The 23,657-nt window shown below is 48.2% G+C and overlaps 1 protein-coding gene across 3 annotated transcripts in view; it reads right to left on the reverse strand.

Annotated features, from left to right (window-relative positions):
• Positions 1–23,657, reverse strand: part of ZBTB7C (zinc finger and BTB domain containing 7C) — a 157,279-nt gene that overhangs the window by 76,087 nt on the left and 57,535 nt on the right. For all 3 annotated transcript variants that reach the window (XM_030237587.2, XM_030237588.2, XM_050986723.1), the window contains 2 exons: positions 21,174–21,270; positions 4,129–4,186 (listed from right to left, as the gene is read on the reverse strand). In XM_030237587.2, coding sequence (XP_030093447.1) covers positions 4,129–4,186; positions 21,174–21,225 — 110 coding nt within the window. In that variant the 5' untranslated portion in view covers positions 21,226–21,270. The remainder of the gene's footprint in view (positions 1–4,128; positions 4,187–21,173; positions 21,271–23,657) is intronic.

Here is a 23,657-nt window from a genome sequence, read left to right on the forward strand (position 1 = left end):
GATGCATAGGATAAAACAGCCATTGCTAGCAATACAGCTTAAACACTTAGGGCTCTATTCAGGCAAATATTACCCAGGGGTCTGCCACGCCACTGAAAAGCTGCAGAAATTGGCTCGGTAGACGGCTGACCAATTCAGCAGTGAGAAATGACCCCGCCACATTAACTCCCCTTCTCATTTCACCCTGGGCGAGCCGGGGTCTGGAGGTAAGCGCGGCAGAAGGCGAGAGCCGGCTGAAGCCAGATTCATTTTCTTTATATAAAGTATTTTTGTGTGCGTGTGTGACCATGAATGTCATTATGCGGATCTGCAAGAGAAGGGAAGTAATGACATTAGGGCACAGGCGCAGGAATCAGGGAGGTTTTTGTCTTACAGTGACACCGGGGCGCTGTCACGTCTTCTGGACAAGCAGAATTTGCAGGCTTTGAAACGCTGCAAATGTCTTAGAAAAGCAGATTTCTGCCTCTGCTGAAGGCACGTGGACTCGCTGGGTCACTTTACACCACCCAGCATCAGCCTCCTCCATGTGTTAAGCAGAATTAATACTTCTTGTTCCACAATAATTTACCCTGTTTATAGGTTTTTTTCTACCCTGTTTTTTTCCTTCTTCATACTGCAAGCTCTTAAGAGATGGCTCCTGTCCAACAATACACTGCACCCAGGGCAGGGATGCAAAGTGAAAGTTACTATTGCAAAAGAAAATATATTTTCATGCAAAATACCATGGTTTTGTCCTTTAAACAGTCACACCGACATGTTTTTACAAAAGTACCAGGTGGCTATTTTAGGATATTAATCTCCTCTTATCAATCTTCTCTTGACAGGATAGAACTAAGAAAAAAATATTAAAAGGCAATCCAGAAATGCAGGGGTAAAATTCAATGTACGAGCTGGAGAGTTCCTAAATGGGCTGAAGATGCTGGAATATGCCTTGCATGTTTTATACCCTAGGAGCAAAAGATGCCTCTAGAACAAGTCAGAAAACAAGGGTTCAGACTACATGGGAAGATTTGTTTGTAAAAGAGACAGGCCGTGGTTTTCTGACTCCTTTTGGCTGCCCCAGTGCTACATCCTGGTGTGACCTGCAATCCCACCCTGTCAGCCTGAGACCAGCCTTGATAACCCCAACATTTCACTGGGAAAAACATTTCTTAAGCTTTATAAAAAAGGAGAAGTTCATCTTGCATGAGTAAAACCCAGCTATGTCTTTCCTGATACTGGCAACACATCCAGTAGCACCTCCTGTAAAACAGGAATATATGCATCTGCAGGCCCTGGCCCTGGTGTGTGTGACTTTAGGATTAGCTCCAAAAGAAAATCAGATCCACAAGGATATAATCTCCCAACCCATCCACCTCCTCCAGGACACTGCAGACCTGGAGAGCATAAGCCTGATTTTTGAAGGATGCTGAGCATCCCTCTCACAGCTGGGACAGCAGTAGCAGCAACAGGTAACAAAAATAGTATGATAAAGACTGGATAGGGCTTTGAGCTATCAGCTGTGGTTAAATATGGTATATGTTGCTTATTGTAAGGGGGTTGGACAAGATGTCTTTTAAAGGTCTATTCTATTCTATTCTATTCTATTCTATTCTATTCTATTCTATTCTATTCTATTCTATTCTATTCTATTCTATTCTAATTATTCTGTTCTCAGCTCTCACGTTACCCACCTGGCTAGAAGGCTTTTTAGGAGCCCTCTGGAGCATCCTTACTAAAATACCATCAGGACACACATGGTTTGTGCCCCACATGTATGTACAGCGCTGGTCTGCCAGAGGGCATCTGACAAGTCATCGCTGTGCATGCTACAAATCCTCTGAGCCAGTAAGAAAACCCAAACAATGTGAAGATTTATCAGTTTGCAGATGGAAATCCTTTCAGTCGAGACAACAGTTCTATTCCTTTTGAGGTAAACGAAGAGTTTTTGCTTGGGGACCCTGTCAGGAGCAGAAGGCAGCACAAGGATGGGACCCATCACTCACCAGTCAGCAGAAAGATGCTGACAGGGGTGTCTGCACAAATTTTTAAGGAGCGTGAAACAGCTCCTTTGAGAGAGGGAGACTGAAGAAAAGAGGCAAAACTGCAGGAGAAACAAAATCTATTTGTAAACCCCAGGCAGAGTTGACACAAGGCAGCTGGCACAGGAATGCAGAGATGATAATGGAGCCTGATGGATAGTTCAGAGGATTATCAGATACCCTCCAACTCAAATATGCTGAGGAACCAATTATTTAATGCTAAAGACAGTGCAAACAGATGCTTAATAAGCTGCATCACTTCAGGATTGCTGGAGCTCAAGGGGCCAAACCCCCACTGGTGTAAGTCTGGAAAGCCAGCATGATGAAATACCCAGTGCTTCAGATACACACTGGCCCTCCCAGTCAACACCACCTCTGCCAGGAGACAGGGGGCATGGAGGGGAAACAGCTGGAATTTGGGAGCAGATGGGTGCAAGAGAACTGCATGGGAAGCACGTTCACCACCCCAGGCTGACAGCACTCAGCTCTGCAGCAGCCTTGCTGGTTGCCCTGTTTACAGGAGAAGGGGTTGCTGTTCTCAGGAACAGTCTGGGTTTTTCTTCTAGCTGATTGCAGAGAGGCGGCAGGGAAGCTGTAGGAGGTGTGGGAGACAGAAAGGAGTCTAGTCTGTGCTGATTAGAACCTGTTTTGGAGTCAGGGATGATTCCTGTGAACAAGCACCCTTTCTCAAGCTCTACTGCTGGCAAGGGTGTTGGGGGAAAACAGGGTCTCAGCCCCCTCCCAGCCTTGTCAGGAGGTGACCCTGCAGACACACCATCCCCTCACCTGGGCTGCTCTTGCAGCCAGAGAAGAGGAACAGACTTCCGCTCACCCTCGCATGCTGCCCAAACTAGATCAGATGGAACATGGGATAGAAACATCTCCACTAACCATAAAGGGCCCCTACATTTTTAAATGTCTGTAGATTGCTTCCTGAAACCATACTGTGATTCTCCCTACATCTGCACTCAAAGTGTACTACAGCAGCTGAGGTGTGTCTTAAAATCTGCATTTCCCCATGATCCAACCTCTACCAGCACTGCTCCTGTAGTCCAGGCTAAAGCAGAGATAAAAAAGTAGGTGTAGGAAAGAAATTTTTTATGATGAGGATAGTGAGGTCCGGGCACAGGGCGCCCAGAGAGGCTGTGGCTGTCCCTGGATCCCTGGAAGTGCCCAAGGCCAGGCTGGATGGGACTTGGAGCAAGCTGGGATAGTGGAAGGTGTCCCTGCCCATGGCAGGGGGTTGGAATGAAATGAGCTTTAAAGGCCCTTCCAACCCAAACCACGGTTCTACAATTCTTTGATAGCCCAGCACCAAGCTGCTCCTCAGCATCCATCACACATGCATGGAGGAAAGACGTGGGAATCTGGTCCCTGAGGGATGGGAACCTGCGGGGGCTCACAGCATGGCTCTGCTGAGGGTTTGGGCAGTGTAAACCACAAAGTTCTCATGAGAAGATGGTGAAAAAAAGCCTCCCACCTGACACAATGCAAAATATCTCAGTCCAAAAACATCAGCTCAGGGTCTGGCTCTGGCATATCTGAGCTAGCTCAGATGATAAAAAAAGGATTCTCCTTTCTTCCTGTTCAAGACCTCTAGGCAAACATCCAAGTCACAGCCTCCCGTGTGACAGCTGCAGAAAACAGGTCTGGAGAGGACCTTGAAATGCCACCCAGATCGCAGCCCCGTGACTGGGTCTGGACGGGGCCAAGCACAACAACAGCCAAAAGCACTCCAAGCATTAACAAATATTGTTGCTTGGTGCACTCCTGTGCAGCTGCCAGCATATCTGCTGCCTGCTCCTTCCAGCACTCAGCACTGAGAACACACATATTGATGAGAGCATCTTCCACAGATTTACAGGAAGAGCAATTAGAGGTTTGGTCGTTGATGACAGCAGAGAATCGTGGTGGTGGTGGTAAAGATGATTTGTGCTGATCCATTAACACAGCAAACTACCTCCTCTCCCACAGGAAATCTCAATAACCGAAGGGCAGATCAGAGCCCCAAGACCCCAGAAAGGAATCAGGACAACCACACAGCTCTCCCCAGACTGCATCCTGCTCACCAGCTCTCCCCACAAAGCTCACCCCGGTGTGTACTCACCAGTACCCTTGGTTTGGTTTCAAAATGGTGATGCTCCTTTCGCTCCTCTGACCATTTCCTAGGGAAAAACAGAGAGAAAAAACACAAAACAAAACCCCTCATTAGATCCAGGACTGATTATATGGTTAAGAAGGGCCAGCTCTGGAGAAGCCTCTGCTGGAACCATTAGAAAACAGAGCCAGGCCTGCTCCTGCTCTCCCACCACATGTGTTCCCAGGGTCAGCTCCTCTGCTCATCACCCTTTCCTGTACCACAACATCACCTAGCAACACCGTGCCACGGAGGTGCAAGCCCACCCATCCTCCCCCTGGATCACATCTCCAGTGACAGCTGGGAGATGAATGCCCCAGGAGTGGATCACTGGGGCAGCTCTGGGCTGCTTCACCCATCCCTCTCCCAGATCAACATTACACCTTGGCCCTCAGGATTATCAGCTTATTCCTGCATCCACAGTTCAGTCACCAGGGGCAGCTCAGCAGTACCTGCTGTGCAAATCCACAACAGATCCACGTTCTGCACTGCTGGGGTGCAGAGATGGAAAGTGTATGGCCAACATCCTCCCAGCTCTGCAGGAATAAAAGTTCCCTGCCCCTCTTATCTTGGGAAAACCTTTTGGAGAAATGGAGCTCTATAGAAGCTCCTGGCCACCACTGGCACTTCAAATGACGGAGATGGGAGCTCACATTTCCAGAAGCTGACATCCCCTGTGGGAGGCCCAGCAGCTTGGCTGGACTTGGGGCTGATGAAGGAGACCAGCAGAAGGATGTTTTGGGGTGCTTTACTCTATTTCAGAACAATCTCAGGGTGTGAGAACCCCACCAGCAGGTAGCCAACATATCAACAGGGTCCTGTAGGACAATTTGGGGGGCTGGCCAGGCCTTGTCCTGGGTGAGGACAGGGAGGAAGACCATTGTTGCTATTACAACACTGGGAACATATGATGCAGTAGTGCTCAGCTGGAAAATGCTCCTGTGGCTCAGCAGTCAGATGGAAATGCACTGTTTGCTTGCCAAAGAAGCCATAATCTGGGGTACTTTCCCTAAAATGGCACCACCAGCTCACATCTGTCCTTGAACCTGGGTTTGTACCTGAATCCTGGCCAGGGTGAAGAGGCTCCCTCCTACTCATGGAAGCTGCAAATGAAACAGGATCTCTCTGCCAAGGCTTGGTGGTGTGCAAAGCAAGGAGCAGCCACTCCTTGTGTGCAGCCTCTCCACTGGGCAAGGAGACACTTGTTTTCATGGGGCAGCTGGAGGTGGGGACACTGCCTTCTCTTCCCCAGTTCCCCAAGAGGTTCCTGACTGAATCAATCACCCAAGCATCTCTTTTTCCTCTCCAGGTAGCCCCTGAATGGGTTAACTAGTGCAGGGTCCACCAGCACTATTTCCCATTACTCATGACACAAGGAAGCAAATGGGATTCCTCTCCCAGCTTTTAGAAAGAGCCAACAATTTTGATTCAGCCTTTATGAGACTCTCATTATTTTCATGGGAAAGTGTCAACAACATTTTCCAAGCCAGGCTGACACCTGGATGTCAGGATAGAGAAACCAACAGGCTCTGATCACCCTACCCAATCTATGACACTGGTAAATTATTCTCTGCACAAACACTCAAGGAACAGAGCAAAACCATGCAGGCTAACCCTTGTGATGGCCCCTAACTCTCCTCCTCACGTGTCTCCAACCTCTGGCCTGAGGACATTTGGGCAGTCTGAGGACATTCATGGGGCACATGTGATTGGTGCAGCACAGAGGGGCTGCAGACCAGCCCCAGGGCCTCGATCAGCCCCAAGAACTTCCCTGCAGCCAGTCAGTCCATGTGCTTTCCAGACCATCCAGCTGCTGTGACCCTCCAGCAGGACCTCCTTCCTTAGCCAGGGCTCTGTTCAGTTCATTTACTCACAAGGAGCCACCACTGTCCTGGACTAATGGCTCGTTTGTCACTCAACAGCCAAAAGTGATCAACAACGGGCAAAGAGCTTAATGCAGGTTCTGTCAACATGCCCACACTGGGCCAGCACCATCAGCAAAATTCACAGGGGAGGCTGCAAAAACCCTGCAATGGATCCTGGCTTCATGGCAGAGCTCATGAGCTCTGCTTGGATCGACACACAACCTCCCCTGGCACCAGGGCAGGGGCTGGCACCACGTTTCCCTTGGGAAGTGTTGGGTTTCAGCTCTAACTTCTGCCTAAAGCTTTCTTCTCCCCACAGGTCCTTCACTGCAGCTGCTCCCCAGAGCAAGGGGAGCTCAGCTTGCAATGCAACACCCTGTTGTGGGCAGGGTGGGTTGATGTCTTCTCACAAGCAACAGGACAAGAGGGAATGGCCTCGAGGTGAGCCAGGGCAGGTTGAGATGGGATATGAGGAGAGATTCCTTCAAAGAATGGGCTGTCCAGCCACGGCACAGCTGCCCAGGACAGTGGTGGAGTCCTCATCACTGGAGGGATTTAAAACCCATGTGCACGTGGCACCTGGGGACAGGGGTTAGTGGTGGCCTCAGCAGAGCTGGGGGTATGGGTGGACTCAACAGTCTAGGAGGACTTTTCCAACCTAAATGATTCTGTAATTCTATGATCCCACCAAAAACAATTCAAACCGCTCTTTGAGGCACAGAAGAATTCTCATGGGACAATAAATGGGAGTTCCTGGGCTAAGACGCTGCACCCGAATCACAGTTTCAGGTGGACATCACAATCAACCCTCCAAGAAGAGTGGCTGTGAATAAACATACTCATGATCCACCCTCTGAACCCTGATGCCCTGATGCTCTTGTAGCAGTTTCCAAAATGGGATGGGCATTGCTGAGGGCAGCCCAGGCTTCATTCTCCCGTTCCCAAAACACACGTGCGATGAGAGGCTACAAATCAACCAGGCTTGCCTGTGGCTTCCCCTTCAGCCACAAGGTCCCTTTCAGCTTCTTGGGGTGGTTTGCAGAATGACTCGAACACGCCCTCCTGCAGATGACATTCAGATTTCTATTTACCCTCCCTGAATACATCACTGACGCGCCACATCAGCTCACTCGTGGGGCTGCTACTCTCACCACGTGTCACCAGCAGTGGAGCTGCTGCCCCTCTTCAGCACACTGACCTCCCAACCACCTGGCTGGGCTGAGCTGCTGGGCTGGGAGAGATGATTCCCAAATAAACTGGTGATGTGGAATGCTTGCCCTGCCACTGTGGTCGAGCCCAGGCGAAGAAACAACCTTATCACAGAATCACAGGGGAGTTTGGGTTGGAAGGGACCTTCACAGGCCATCTGGTTCAACCCTCCTGCCAGGAGCAGGGACATCTTCAGCTAGAGCAGGTGGTTCAGAACTCTGTCCAGCCTGACCATTATAGTTTCTAGGACTGGAGCATCCACAGTTTCTCTGGGCAGCCTCTGCCAGTGTTTTACCACACTCACTGTAAAAAACTTCTTCCTGACAGCTGATCTAAATTGATTCCTCTTCAGTTTAAAACCATCAGCCCTTGTCCTATTGTAACACACCCTGTTAAGTTTGTCTCCATCTTTCTTCTAAGCCTTCTTTAGGCCCTGGCAGGGGCTCTGAGGTGTCCCTGGAGCCTTCTCTTGTGCAGGTGAACAGCCCCAGCTGTGCCAGGCTGGCTCTAGAGCAGAGGGGCTCCAGCCCCTGGAGCATCTCTGAACATTCCAACAGCTCCATGTCCATGCTGAGGACACCAGAGGTTTCTCCAGGGAACAGCCCTGTCCTCAACAGAACTAGCACTCTCATCTTTCCAGTGGCCTTCCAAGGCTGCCATCCATGCTCCAACCCTGACCAGCCAGCAGCTGGAATTTAGGTTGCCTGAAGCACAGGATTGCCCTGGACTGACAGCCAGCAGAGAGCATGGGCTTGCCCTCCCCAGTGTCCAGGCCTGGAGGTGACTCCCAGGGACAGCCTGATAAAACCACACCACTCCCTGGCACACCAGGTAGGGCTCAGCTCCAACTAAGGCATCTCAGGGGGGTGCCCACACAGATCCTGGCTTCAGTTGCCTTAATGCAGGTTCTCATTGCTACTCTGGACTCCCTAAGCTGTCCCAGACCCATGCCTGACTTTTTTGGGTAAAACCCTGGACCTGCATGCCTCCTGACTGACAGATGGAGACTAAGCAATGTGTCCTAGGGCAAAAATAGACACTATGGCCAGCAGCTGAATTGTGGCTACACGTGGGGTGGCTGCCCCAGCTCTTACTGCAGCCCATGGGGATGCAGTTGGCCCCACTGTGGGTGTCTGGTGAGACATTCAGTTCCCCAAACTTCAGTATCTCTCTCGGGGTGTGAAACACCCTCCAGACTCCACTGGCCAAACATCCACTGACCCTAAGAGGAGATTGAGCACCAAGTTAGTATTTTTATCTGCCACTGCAGCCTACCTCCAGCTCCTGGTCTATGTCTCAACAGCCCCTAAATAAAACCCATCCCACCCATTGGATGGTGATGCACTGCAGCTCTGCACCTTCAGGTCCCTGCTGTGATGAGCAGCACAACCCTGGCACATCCACACTTCCAGAATGGTTCCAGTGCTTGTGCATAGTAGGACTGAAACAAGTAAATTTGACAAAGAAAGGAGAAAGAGCAACTGACATGCAAATCCATGCCATAAATCATTCACCAAATCTGTTCTGCAGTTTTGAAATAATCTTGGAGGGTGCTTCCCAAGGGCTGTTTGCAAACCCTCTGTTAATCTGGGAAGCAGATGCTTCTACAGTAGGCTGTGTATTACAGCATCTTCAAGAAATCCCCATCAAATGTTACTTTAAAATGCCCATGACTTTTGCAATCAGTTCTTTTTAAATCTTCATGCCATCTTCTTCTGAAAACCAAGCATCATAAAACAAACCCTTTGCTGTGATTCATCTGTAATGGGTCTAAGCCTGGGGAAGAGTTCATCTCACATCTTTCATACCCAGGTGACCCCCAAATTCCTCCCAAAGGCCTCTGCCTGCTCCCTTCATATGCTCTAAAGAGTCTTTGACTTCCTCAAACTCTTCCTGAGCTCCACTGAAAGCCTTTGTTGCCTCAAACAGGGCAGTGCCCTGGAGATGCCCTCTAGAATCACAGGAGCCAAGTCACCCACACCCCTGCAGAAAATCCCACACGGAAAACATACTCTGAAAAGGCATTTCTACCATGCCCTGGCACAAATAGACATTTCATTGCCTAGGACAGTGTTTGGAATAATTACTGCTGGTTTTTGTTGTTTTTTTTTTTTTTTTTTTTTTTTTTTATTATTGCCAGGGACTGTTTCTTCCAGCAAAAAAAACCTGCCCTGAGACAGATCATCCCTCCCAGCTCGGAAAGAACTGAGTGTGTGGATCATGCTCAGAAGGAGTGACCTGGCTGCATCTTTGGGCTGACATCCTTTCCAATCTCCAAGGCTCAGTTTTCCCCTTCCTGTGTGAAAATGGAAACAACAGCATCAGCTGTGGCTGGAAAGAGCTTTTGAAATCCACAGGTGAGAAGTGTAGGTAAGACAGCGCTGCACCCTCCTAGAAATGGGGGGAGAGGGAAACGCAGCATGGGGGGGAAACCCCCACACAATAAATAAAACTCTACAAATTACATAAAATGAACGCATTAAAAAACCAATCCTCCAAGGAGCAGCTGCTTCATTCTTCGCTGTTGATAGGATCAATATAAGAGAGGAAATTACCACCTTGTGCTCTGCAACACATCACACCGACTTCCCTTTACAGACCCTAATGCTCCTGATTGCAGTGTCAATTTAAAATTTACCATAAAATGCAGAATCTCATAAACTTTACAACCTCAATCACACTCAGCCAGTGTTTTCACCCAAATCACATGCACAGGCACCCACTTTGCTCTCCAAGGCAGACACACATCCACGTGCTGCTGACAGCAGATGGGAGAGCAGAGCAGGGCACCACAGCCAGGATCTGCCTGTCCTGGGTAGCCTGGATGCAAAGAGAAGGAATCAAGTTGGAAAACAAGATGGAAAACATACCCTCAGATTTCTGTGAGACAGCTCATCCCATGTCCAGCAGGATGAAGGGCAGCCATAACCATGATTCATGATGAAGGTGCTGAGGCCATGGCACAGGGTGCCCAGAGCAGCTGTGGCTGCCCCTGGATCTCTGGAAGTGTCCAAGGCCAGGCTGGATGGGGTTTGGAGCAACCTGGGGTAGTGGAAGTTGTCCCTGCCCATGGCAGGGGTGGAATGAGATGGCTTTTAAAGATCCCTTCCAACCTAAACCAAACTATGATTATATAATCAAGTACAACATGACCTCAGGTGCAGCAGCTATGCAGCCCTGGCTGCCATTGAGGTGCCACCAGCACCCCACGATCATGAGCAGCCTCCTTGCACTGGGACAAACTTAAAACATAGCTGTTTCATGCCTTTTTGCGGACTCTGATGGAATACCCTGATCCATTTCCCTAATCCTGGGTGTCCTTCAGAAATGTAAGCCCACCCAGCTCCTACAGAGAAGCTGGTGAGAGTTTTAGATGCAGGGAAGGAGCACACAGCTATGCCCGTGCCATGAGATGACCACTTGCTTTTGCAGCATGGGTTGCACTCAGGGGTTGACAAGGGAAACACAAATTAGGCTCCTAATTTTGCTTCCTACATAAATCTAAGTCCTTTTGCTGTTGTCACTGTGACAGAAAACCCATTTCTCTGCAGGGCACAAAGGATTTTGTCTGAAGCATAAGAAAAAGATGCATATTTCAAGTTGCCCTTCCCCAGGAGCCATAAAACTCTGCTCAGTGTCTGCAGTCTGCATGTACCCTATAAGCTCTGGCTTAAAATTCTCCCTCAGCTCAAAAATTACAGGATATATTTGGGGGGAAAAGTAATTTTTGCAATCAGCTGCTTGCCTTTGTGACTGACTGAAAGTGTGATCAGACAGATGCTTAAAGATACAGCAAGGGTTAAACCTTGGGAGAGGACAGGAGGACTTGAGGATGAAGTAGTTGATCAAAGGGTGGCTCAGAAGTTATTTTAAAATAAACCAGAAAGTAGAACTTCCCAGCGGTTGCCGCTGTAATTACAATGCAGACAACGGAGCCGTGGTGCTGTTAAGGTTACTGGATTTTCCTAGCAGCTGTGTTTAATTTACTTAAAACATGCAAAGCCATCAGGTCAGATCCCATGAGCAGAATCTCTCCAGAGTGCTGCAAGAGCCCGGCCAGCCCAGCAGCAGAGAAATGCTGAGGACACAACACAAGTGTAAAATACCCCTGGAGAAGTAAGATTCCAAGGTGGTGCACCGTCCTCCTCCCTGGCTGCAGAGAAGCTGGATGGTCAGTCCTTCCTGCTCATCCTGGACCTGTCCCCTGTCCCTTTACTGCCATCATAAGCCATCTTCTCCCAAGATCACCAGAAACAGAAATCCATGCAAATACCTTGACTGGCAGTGATGGAGAAGGATCTGGGACCAAGCATTTAGGGAAGACCTTGGAGTGTGTGTTTGCTACAACCCGGTTCTCTGGGTGTCCTACAACTGCACAGTGTCTCACCTGGATCCCCTACTCCCCAAGCATCCCCCTGACTTCCATGCTGCATGAGAGAGAAGACCCACATGTCCTGAGTCACACTCAGAGTCCATCTCAGAGCTTGGTGGATTCATGAGTCAGGATTCCCCCCCTGGAGCTTTGTTCACACATATATAATTCAGGGCCACACAATTCATCAGGAGTTTTTCCAAAACACAGCTACAAAAATTACAACGTTCTTGTCAGAAAAAAAAAAAAAACCTTCTAGAGATACTTTTCTGTTTCATTTTTGTTGTTGTTGTTTTTTGTTCTTTTAACACTGGCTTGGCCCTCTCTCTGCCGAACAGAATATCAGGGTTTCATCCACTGTTTGTGTCCCCTGCCAGCTCAATTCTCTTTCTAAAATTAGCATCCTGAGAGATGTAATTGCTAGAACAGGAGGTGTTAGGTCACGTTTCGGTCCCTGCACATCAGGCTAAGTGCTTCTGCTGCCACCTACAACCACCTCAGAGTCTGAACCTCAAACGTGCCCTGCTCCACTGAGCCCAGCAGAATGATGCAGCTTTAATGGGTGCTGATGCCAAAAAAAGAAAACTGAAGACAAGGATAGATAACATACCACAGGCTCCCATCTGCACATGACCCCCATATGTAGTCATTCCTACAGAGAATGGGCAAATAAAGTTAAATAAAATACTAGAAAATACAAGAAACAGTATTTCCCACATAACCTGTGACTGCCCCTGGATCCCTGGAAGTGTCCAAGGCCAGGCTGGGTGGGGTTTGGAGGAACCTGGCATAGTAGAAGGTGTCCTGCCTATGGCAGGGGGGTGGAATTAGGAGATCTTTGAGGTCTCTCCCATCCCAAACCATTCTGTGATTCTATGACTCTGGAATAGAACAGAATACAATAGAACAAAGCAATAATTAAAATAAAAATAAAATAAAATAAAATAAAATAAAATAAATAAATAAAATAAAATAAAATAAAATAAAATAAAATAAAATAAAATAAAATAAAATAAAATAAAATAAAATAAAATAATCCTAAGCAAAACACCACAAACAGTAAAAAAATGTGAAGGGATGGGTTTGTTTATGGGAAATCTGAAAAAACATCTGACCAAGCTGCATGACCCTCATTGCCATCACAACCCCTCCTGAAATCAGCATCTCCTGCCACAGTGTGCAAGAAACCCCAGCCTGGCCCTGGAATCCTTGGAGCAGTTTAAGATTATTCTTCCAACATAAAACTCCAACATAAACTCATCCTTCATGTCTTAGAGAGGTGTGAGACTTATTTGCATAATAAATGACAAGGCAGGAATATAGATTTGTGTCAGATCACCCTCCCTTCCCTTTGAAAGAAATCTATTTATTCTGACTGAATCGTCTCTTCTCCAAATAAATGGTGTTTGTAGTCAGTTTAGCTGGCACGATACACATTCTTTTGCATGCCTGTAATGAATTTTCACAGCCAGAGCCCTAATCCAGTCTAGTCATGGAGGGTTTATCACCACCTCTTATTTTATTTCTGCCGGTAAATGGGAATTGCTTTCCTTATCGCCATCTAGAAGCACCTGAGTGATTTTTGCTTCATATTTCCTATCCCACTGGAATTCAGGATGCAGCGTTATCTGATGCTGTACAATTGTCACTCATGTTAGCTGCCTTTTCATTTTAATTTGCTGGATTTATTGCTCTTTCCTTTTTTTTCTTTTCCCCAGGAGATTTTACTTCAGATCTGAGTTCCTCCTTGCTCTTTTCCATCTTCCTGGTCAGATTTCTTGGGTGATCCTCAGGAAAGCAGGATCAAGGCTTGTCTTGCCTTCACTTGCCTGATGCCTTTGAGCGACCTGGGATAGTGGAAGGTCGCCCATGGCAGGGGATGGAAGAGATGGGCTCTGAGGTCCCTTCCAACCCAACCCATCCTGTGATGCCTTCCCTTGGCAGAGCACAGAAACCCTGGGCTTGCCCCAGTCCATCCCACTGGGGAAGCATAAAACTGTGCAGTGACAAGCAGGAATATTCCCTGACTTTGATTCCAAACAAATCCATGAGAGTAAGGGCTTGCCAACATGATCCCTATGGCTGCTGCAAGCAGGGAGCAGGTACACAGCTCAGAACTCCAGGAAACTGGACCTGCTGCTGCTGGAAAGGCACAAGAAGACCTGTAAATCCTGCAGATAACACTGTGATGGATCAGTAGTGGCAAGACATTAACCTTCACTCTTGAGGAGACACCCAAATGATAACACCTGTAGCCATGCCACTCCAGAGTTATCAGTCTTGTCACTGGTGAAGATAAATCTATCTGACCTGAGCCATCATCCTACGCCACTCTGCCTTCCTTGCTCAAAATCCTTGTAGATACCAGCAGGGATCAGGAAAGTCACACCTAATAATCAATTGAGAGTGTGCAACTATGCTCACATGGAAACAATTCCCCTCAGTATGTTAAAATAATTCCGTAGAGAAAGGGAAGAACGCGGTAGGCTTGAAAGCTGGTCTGCAGGGAAAGTGCTACATGTCAGTGGCAACTGTGGAAGGACAGAAAACAGCTACCAAAGCCTCAAGGAGCTGTCACGCACAGGAAAATATAAGTTAATTAAAGCCACTTAAACAAGTACATCTGGGATGGGGGCATGGGATGTAGGGAGGGAGAATGAAGTGATATTAAAAGCTCAGACACATGGTGAATCCCAGACAGGAGGGAAAGAAAACCCATTTGGCAGAATCCAGATGAGCCCCTTGCCCTGGAGCTGTGCCAGAGGGGGCAGTGAGAGCTCCCTCTGCCCCAGGGCTGTGGCTCAGCTTTGGGCACAGCATTGTCCCACAGCCCCACAGGGAGGCACAGGCTCAGCAGATCCACTCCTCCTCTGGGAAACAGCACCCAGGCTCCACTGATGCTCTCCTGGACCAAACAGTGACAGCTTGGAATTATAAATCCAACACTTCCCTTCCTAACATCTTCCCTCCTGTCCTTACCACAACATTCAGCTGAAATGGAACCATGGGCAAAGCATCCATCTGGCAAAGTGTAGGGATGTAAATCCACCTCAAACACACCACCAGGACCAACACCAACTCCACCTTCCCCTGCTCCTTCTCTGAGCACAGTCTCCCCTGAGCCCCCAGAGCTGATTTGCCTCCTACCATGCTCAGAAGATGACGAGCACAGGTTGCTCACACCAGCCCTGCTGATATAAATCCACAAAAAGAAAGATTTGGATAGGCTCTGTGTATTTTTTATTGCAATCAGCTCCCAGAGAAACTCAAAATGTTGGTTCCTTATATATTCCTTTGGGCATTGATTCAGAAGTGGAAACAGAACACCTACACGAGGCTGGGTCATGATGGAGACGGTGAGCTGGCCTCTTGAGATATTCCTGCTTGGGAAGCAGGGCTGGCCAGCCTCAGCACAAGGCTAACAGGAAGGGAAACAGGAAAGCAAATCCATCTGCACACCATCAAGCCCCTGCTGCAGGATGACAGCCTGCAAGACTGCTGTCTGCAAGAGGAAGTCTTGCCATGGCATCAGCCCGACCCAGTTGGAGTGCACAGAAACACAGATGGAGTGAGGAGGATCCAGGCTTCCAAATCAGCTTAGCTTCCCATCCTCCCTTGACTGCTGGGATGGGGGTGATGCAGCAAACCCAACACCAACCCATGTGCTCCTTCAGGAAAGCCGTGAAGCTGCTGGAATCTGGTGGTCTTGGTTAACAGAGAGTTGAAGGAAGGAGTTAGTGAAGGACCTGGGTCACACAGGACAAGGTCTGAGATCTCCTTCCCTCCTCAGCATATTTCCTAACTCCAAACCAGGCTTATGTACAGATCTTCCATTGTAACCCTGGCTGAGAGTAACTTGTTAGAAACCCCATGGCTCCAGGGGCACCTCAGAGCCCCTGCCAGGGCCTCCAGGGGCTCCAGGAGAGCTGCACAGGCACTGGGCACAAGGCATGGAGGGACAGCAGCCAGGGAATGGCTTCCCAGGGCCAGAGGGCAGGCACAGATGGGATCTTGGGAATGAGGAATTGCTGGCTGGGAGGGTGGGCAGGCCCTGGCCCAGGGTGCCCAGAGCAGCTGTGGCTGTCCCTGGATCCCTGGCAGTGTCCAAGGCCAGGCTGGGCAGGGCTTGGAGCACCCTGGGACAGTGGAAGTTGTCCCTGCCCATGGCAGGGGGTGGGACTGGATGGGCTTTGAGGGCCCTTCAACACAAACCATTCTGCAATTCCAGGGCTCTGCAGACAGCCTTAGAGCCTTGTCTAATGCAGCCCAGGACCACAGCCCCTCTCTGCCAGCAGCTCGGGGCAGGCAGCCAAGGCCCCCCACCCATTCCACAAACCCCTTCCCTCCCCAGGGTGACTTCCTTAACACAGCCCAGCTGCCTGCCCCCACCCAACAAGGGCTGACAGATTTGTGCTGTCCCCTTAGGGTGGGGTAGGTACATTTATTTCCTCTTTGGGGAAAAAAAGGAAAGAAAAAAGGAAAAAAAAAAAACCCGCAATTAACCTTTTCCTCTCCTCACAACTGGCAAGAAACTTCCCTGCCACAGGAATAGTTTGAGGACTAAGATATCTGTTCCCACAGCTGCACCAATGCTATTCTGGCTTAGCTAAAATTAAAGAGCTGAAGTTGTACGTGGGCCTTCATGGAACTGTCATGGGGACCACAAGATTAGAGGGCCAGATGGTGACCTGGGAGGCCAAGGGCTATTCTCAGCTGCACCAAGGGATCCTCATGTGTGTCAGAACGTGTTTCTCCACCCCTCTTAAATAAGAATCCTGAAATGGTTTGCGTTGAGGGGACCTTAATATTCAGTTCCAAAGCCTTTCCAGAGCCAGGGAGACCTTCCACTATCCCAGGTTGCTCTAAGCCCCATCCAGTCTGGCTTTGGACACTTCCAGGGATCCAAGGACAGCCACAGCTGCTCTGGGCACCCTGTGCCAGGGCCTGACCACCCTCATCATAAACACTTTCTTCATCATACCAAGTCTGAATCTCCCTGCTTTTAATTTAAAACCATCAACCCCTGTAGTCTCACTACAGGCCCTTCTAAAAACTCTGCCTACATCTTTCTTCTAAGCCCCCTTTAAGAAAGACCAACATATCTTGCCTGATCACCTCCAGCACCCATCCAAACGCCAGCCAGAGGTCCAACAGCACTTAAAAAAACCAGGAAAGCACAGGGCAGCCCCAACATGCCAGCCACCATCCATCCCCTCTCCCACCACAAGCAGTCCTCTGCCAACAGCTGTTCTGGCTATTGTTGGCCACATAAAGCCCAGCCCAGTGGCCCCACTGTCAGCATGCAGCTCATTACTCTGCCAAGGGCTTTGAAACGCTTGGAATATGAAAGGTGCTCCATCAGATCAGATTCAGCTTCGTTTGCTATGACAATGCACTGCATTTCTTTTGTCTGCGACTTTTGATGATGCGCAATTGTTCCCCTCAGTCAGTATTTCGGAGTCATTAGCTGGAATTAGTAAAGTTCCCGCTGCTGGACTTTTCCAAGGCTCTGTTCTCGGGCTACAAAGAGTCGATGAGGAGTTGTCCTGCTTTCACTGAGCTGGAGGCACAGCAGGGAGTGTGATGGGGGGAGCAGGTAGTGCTCAACTCCACTTTTCCCCTGCAGGCACCGGGAAATGCACGTGCAGGAAAGATGCTGTGGGTGGTCACAACAGGGCTGGTGCTTCCCAGCCAGCAGGGAAACTGAGACCTTTTCATTTGGTACCTCTGCTGGGACCAGGGGGAGAGGTACACCTAATTGTGTCCATATTTAGGCAGCACATCCCACAAAGTTCGGGTTTCTATCCCAGAAATCCCCCGCTTCAAATCTAAAGGCATCAGCCCTGAAGAAGTCATGTTTCTCTGGGTGAAGGGATCTCTACTTGAGGTAGAGACATCTTCCTCTGTGAAAACAGCTGTCCTCCACTCTCTTGCTCATGTTACACCCTTCCAGCTATACCAGAAGGGCTTTAGTACCAAGACCCTTTTTCCTGAAGGGATTTATATATGGAGGATCCACTGCTCAGGGCAAACTGTTCCCAGGCCTCACCCCCTTTATCACAAAAAATTTCTTCCTTCTATCTAGTTTGGATCTCTCCTTCTGCTGTAAAACTATTCTCTTTTGTCCTGTCCCTCCATGTTTTGTCTCCAGTCCCTGTGCAGCTCTCCTGGAGCCTCTTTAGGCCCTGGCAGGGGCTCTGAGCTCTCCCTGGAGCCTTCTCTTGTGCAGGATGAACAGCCCCAGCTCTCCTGGTCTGTCCTCTGATCAATTTTGTGTTTGTCTCTGACAGAGGCAGAGACAAACACAAAATTGATCAGAGGACAGACCAGGAGACATTCACAGAGGATTCATTCCTGTTCTTGCCTGAGGAGGTCCAGCAGAAAAACAAAGTGATGAAGCTCCATGGGCTGTGCCCACCTGATGTCATCGTCTGGACCCAAGGGCACAGCTCAGGTCTGGGGATCACAGCAGCTCCAACTCACACCCACCTGTGGGTGGAAATTCCGACCTAAATTCCCAGTTCCAGCCATCCCACCCCCTTTTCTGGATGCAGTGTGGGTGTTTGGCCGCTACAACCCTGAAACAAGACTAGTAGCAAGCCAAAATTAGGGGGACACCCTTGTGGAGAAGAGCTCAGCACTGAACCCAGCTCCTTTAGCAGCTGGTCACCTTTCACATGGGACTGTACTTCCATCCCCTAAGGATTTCCCTGAAATTCACCTCATAGATCATCCCACCCAACATTCCAACAGCATTTCCACTGGGACATGACCAAATGCAGACAATTCACACCTCTCACCTTACATTTTTTTTAAAGTAACAGGCTACAATAAAGCAGCCTGTCCAGATTCCAGCCTAATCTAAAAACAACTTTATGGCTTCTAATTTTAGCACTAATCTTCCTTTGCCATGGTTGTGTGATTTCTAATTATTTTATCCCCAAGCCCTGCTTTGATGGATAGTTGTACATTTCCAATGCCAAATGACTTTTAAAGTGCCTTTTAAAAAATACGCTGATCATTTCAGGTTCATTTCCAGTTCCTACACAAATAACATCCTCATATATGGCTTCACGGCAGAAATATAATAATAATATAATAATAATAATAATAATAATAATAATAATAATAATAATAATAATACTAATAATAATAATAATAATAATAATAATAATAATAATAATAATAATTATAATTATTATTATTATTATTATTATTATTATTATTATTATTATTATTGCAATACAATTTGAAAAGGAGAACTCCATTCCTTAGGATGATCTCAATGTGCTCCTGCAAACATCTATTTTCTCTTAAAAGCTGATAAAGACCAAAAAAATCTGGTTTTGAGATACGGATCTCTTAACAACTTGGTGCCTTGGCTTGGCATGGCTCCCAGAACACTTTGTTTTTATCTATCCCTATTTTCAGGCTACAGCTCAGGGAAGAGCAATTGGCCACACCAAAACCTTGGGGGGGACTTTGCGAGGGGCAATGTGCAGTGGTGGCAGAGACACATTTGCCTTCATGCTCCCCTGGAGCGTTTCCTACCCAAAACTGCTGAATTGAGAGCAGCAAACACCAGCCTTCATCCACAGATGCGTTGCAGGGGTTTAGGATGAGCCTCCAGCCCACAGGCTGGTGTTCTCTCACCTTCCATCCTCACCTGAAGCAACCTCTTGACCCTCCGGATTGCTGACCTAGATCAAATCTGAAACCAGCTCTTACACAAAAATTTCCTGGGCAGGGGATGCTGCCTGAGGGCTGTTTCAGGATGCTGAGGCAGCTGCCTGCCTGTGGTACGTCCCAGTAGGACCTGCCACCAGCAGCCAGCACCTGAGCAGGCACAGGGCTGGTGGATGTTTGTTGGGTTATTTCCTTCCCCAGGATTTATAGGGAGCTACGGTTAATTAGAAAACATCCACTTGACCTGCGCCCTTTCTGTTTTAGCTATTCCCCAAGCTTTGACAGCAGCAGTTTAAACACAAAGCATATGACTTTTGGCACTGAGGGAGAACCCCATTACGACAAATTCTGCGTGGATACAGAAAAGAAAAACATCCCACTGCAGCCCTGACACTGAATGCATTCCTTCTTTCTCATTCTTCATGTTCCTCTCTTTCACTTTCAGAGCCTGTTTCATGACCTGTGCATTCTCCCTCTCCACTGGAAACACGATCTTAGCTCCCCAATGCAATATTCAAGGGAGGAGGACATGGGATGTGGTGTTCTAATTCCCTGCACAAAGCTGTGTTACAGAGGATTTGAAATGGAGACTGTCAAAACAGGAAACAACCCAGTCAATGTCCTCCTGCCTGAGTCCTGAAAATGTCACCAAACAGAGCTGCAAGGGATGGAAAAAAGCCTTCTACTCCTGCATGGACAGAGGATGCCCTGGGAGAGGGGGCAGCAAGACCCTCTGCCCTCATGCCACTCTGATCTGAGAGCTGGTCTTGAGCCTCTGCTGAAATCAGTGTGGAGCTGGTTTTTATTGACTTGGGGAAAATCTCAGCAAATCAGGTTAAAAATTATAACCCTTTATTGACTGATACTTCTATCAGCATGGAGAATTGTGCATGGAATGTCATCTCACTCAGGAAGTCAGTCCTACAGGAAATCCTTCATCCTTAGTGCTTTGGAGTAACATCCACAGCATCCTGCTTCCTTTTTACTCCTCCTAAAACCCAACCCTGAGAACCTCACCTCTCCAGGTCGTGCTCTGTGTTTGAGCTGGCCTTGCTGAGATAAAAGCACAAATCTTGGGTCTAATCCTGCCCACAACCCCCAGGCAAAGCACCATCTTCATCTCCATGAAGATGCAGAGCAGGACAATGCCAAGCCCCAGGCTCTTCCATTTCCATCTATCCACCTTGGAGCAAGGATTTAAAAATCCTCAGAGGCCCAACAGGGAGGTCAGGTCTGGAGGAGAGAATGAAGCTACTGTAAACCCAGACAAATAAGATGCTGAGTTTATTTTAAAAAGAAGGTTCCTGCAGCTGTAGGTTTTGAGCAATTCTTAAAAGCCTGATCTGAACAAGCATCCTTGCCAACAAATATTGGTATTTTAAGCCTTTGACTGCTTTTGATGGTAGCAAACACCTTTTTTTTTTATATTGACTGCTTGTTTTTACAGTTCTCTGCAAGTTAACTTCAGGAGAACTTCCCAAGCACCACAGCTGGTGACCATTACCAGAATGGTGATCCAGCAATTCCAGGATGCCTCCCCCCTGAAAATATTCAAGTTAAGATGGATGGGACTCTAAGGAACCTGGTCTAGTTGAGTATGTCCCATTACAAGTGGCTTGGATTTGATGATCTTTAGGGTTTCTGCAACACAAACCATTCTATGATTGCCCCTCTGGAAGCAAGGCTGGTATTTTCCTTCATATTTGAGGGATCACTGGTTTTATTGTAGTGCCCAGCCACTGATCTACAGTGACAACCTTCAGCAGGAAAAAAAAATCCACAGGTTCATGGGACAAACAACTAGAAATGTCATTTCAGATGGTCTGTATAGCCCAGAACAGCAAATTTCCCCCATCATCCAGGCAAAGAATTAGAATAATTACCTAGAGCCTGATCCTGAAAGGTGCTGAGTGCAGTCAAGTGGTCTCCGCTCATAGAGTTCAGTATCTCAGGAGCTCTCAGCAGGGTCAGTCTTGGAGCCTGGGCAAAACAAGATAGGTTGGTGTTAGTCCAGCTATTAGTAAATAAACCTACACAACCTAAAAAAAAATAACCCCAAAACCATTCCAGCTCCACAAGTCAGGCACATTTTCTTGCACGGGGAAATTAACTCAAGAGTCAGAGAGATGCTGTCCAACCCACAGGCCTTCTCTGCAGATCACGATGGATGCCTGCAGCACACAGGAGAGAAAATTACACCAGGATGTGTCCCCAGAGCCTCAACCCACATCCAGGAATACCCACACCACATTCCTCAGGAGCGCTGTGTCACCCAAGCCACCGCACCTGGACACGTCACCTTGCCACACCATGCCAGGGCTCACACACCTTCCTGGCAGGAGACAAACCCCGGGGCTGCCTCGCCAAGCCTACAGGCAGCAGCAAACCTGGAGGTGAGAGAGGTTAGCTGGGTTTCCAGGGAGGAGGAGGAGGAACATTCCCCTCCCCGTGCTCCCCGGCCGTGCCAAGGGCAGGGTGAAGGGAGGGAAGGGGATGGCGGGGACGGGATGACGGAATCCTCCTCCACGCAGCCCTTTGTTTTGGGAGCTCCCCTGGGATGCTCGGCTCAGGGTGGCCAAGTCCTCCTTCTTCCCCTACAAGGGGAACGGATGAGGGGAGGAAAACAATGCTCTCTCTCCTCAGCTGCCTAATGGAAGAACAAAAGCACAGAGATGCCTTCCAAAATTGTCTTTTGAGGAACAGACCATCGAGCCTGAAGGCGCAGTATTTCTGATGTATTTGTTTTTGAACTCCAGCCTGGCAGCCTCTTTCTGTCCTTCCTCCAGGCTCTTTGCAGGACCTGCCCAAAGCCACTGGGGTCATGCAGGGCTTGCACAGACCTCAAATCCCATCAGGAATTTAACACCCAGCACCTGGTAGAGGTGACAAAACCGAAGGTTCCTTCACAACAAACACACCTCAGCCACGCGGCAGAAGGGGCAAGGCCAGGTTGGAACAACCCAGTCAGGTGGAAGGTGCCCCTGCCCATGGCAGGAGGTGGAATTGGATGGTTGAGAGGAGCCTTTCAGCCCAAACCATTCTGTGGTTCTATGATAGCCCTGTTTCAGCAGGATGCATTTGACAGGAAGGGTCTGCCCCAGCCTGATCTCACTGGAAACTGGGACAAAACCCCACTTAAGCCAAAACCAGTAGAAAAAGCACCTTTGATTGTTGAGCAGAGATGGCTGCTAGGGAGCAGAAGGGGATTTCTGCTGTGCTGATTGCTCATGGAAAGTCCCTGACTGGCCCACAACCGTGGAAAAAAGGGAAAATAGAACTTTAATACCAAGTTGGTGGCAGGCTGTCTATTTTTCTCTCCTGTGACTAGTTACCATGGATAGATTTCTGAGGTCGACCACACAATTGTTCACTGCACCGCTCCTATTAAACAGAGGATGAGCAAATCATCCCATTTGTACCGTACTTTAATTTCCAGAAATTCTTTGTTCGTTTGTTTGCTTAAATTATTTCTCTCATTTGAAGAAACAATGCAGTCTTACGAAGCAAGGGCCCAAATCTCCCGAGTCACCCTGCTGTGGTTCATTACTTCCACACTAGTTAACAAGGCCAGTAATTTCCCTAAGGTTTAATAGAAAATCCTCTTTCCAGAATGCAGAGAGACAGGACATTTTAACAAACTCACTGCATCTCAGTTATGTCATAGGTGAGGAATATCTTGAACGAGGCACAGGTCCTCCTATGGGTTGGCATAAAAAAGCAGGTAGCCTAAATGGAGCTTTTTTCATCCCAAATTACTCCCTCAGCTGGAGAAGGGGACCAGGGGCCCCACGTGCCTTGCTCAGAGCATTAGCTGCAGCTCCACTGGCAATGGGTTCCTGAAACATCCCAGTCCTCATCCCAAAATAAAGAGTGGTTGGTTGAAGTACACTGGAGAGGCAGATCCAAGATGTACCTGGGGTAGGTACATCTGGGGTGGGTATGGTGGAAGAGGTGGGCTTACAGCCCATTTCATTAATGATATGGATAGCAGAGCACATGAAATACCAGCCTATTGGTATTAGGTAAACTGCCCTTCTCCCTGGCTTTGTCAACCCATTTCCATGACCAAATCAGTAGGAAAAAAACCTAAAAGCTGAAGTAAATACAGGGAAAGAGCTTGTGAAAAAAAAGGCAAATACATAAAACATATATACATATATAGGCATAGCAGAATAATTTGGGTTGGAAGGGGCCTTTAAACTAAAAAAAAAAATAAACTGAAGTATTTTATATGTATATATATGTGTGTGTAAAACAGCCCAGTAAACCTCTATTGAGATGCACACGCAGGTGAAAAGCTGGCAGTGCTGCCTTCAGTCACGAGGGTATTTACTCCACAACAGCCTCTGCAGCTCCTTAATATTATT

Source organism: Serinus canaria, chromosome Z, assembly GCF_022539315.1.
Source record: "Serinus canaria isolate serCan28SL12 chromosome Z, serCan2020, whole genome shotgun sequence".
NCBI lineage: Eukaryota > Metazoa > Chordata > Aves > Passeriformes > Fringillidae > Serinus > Serinus canaria.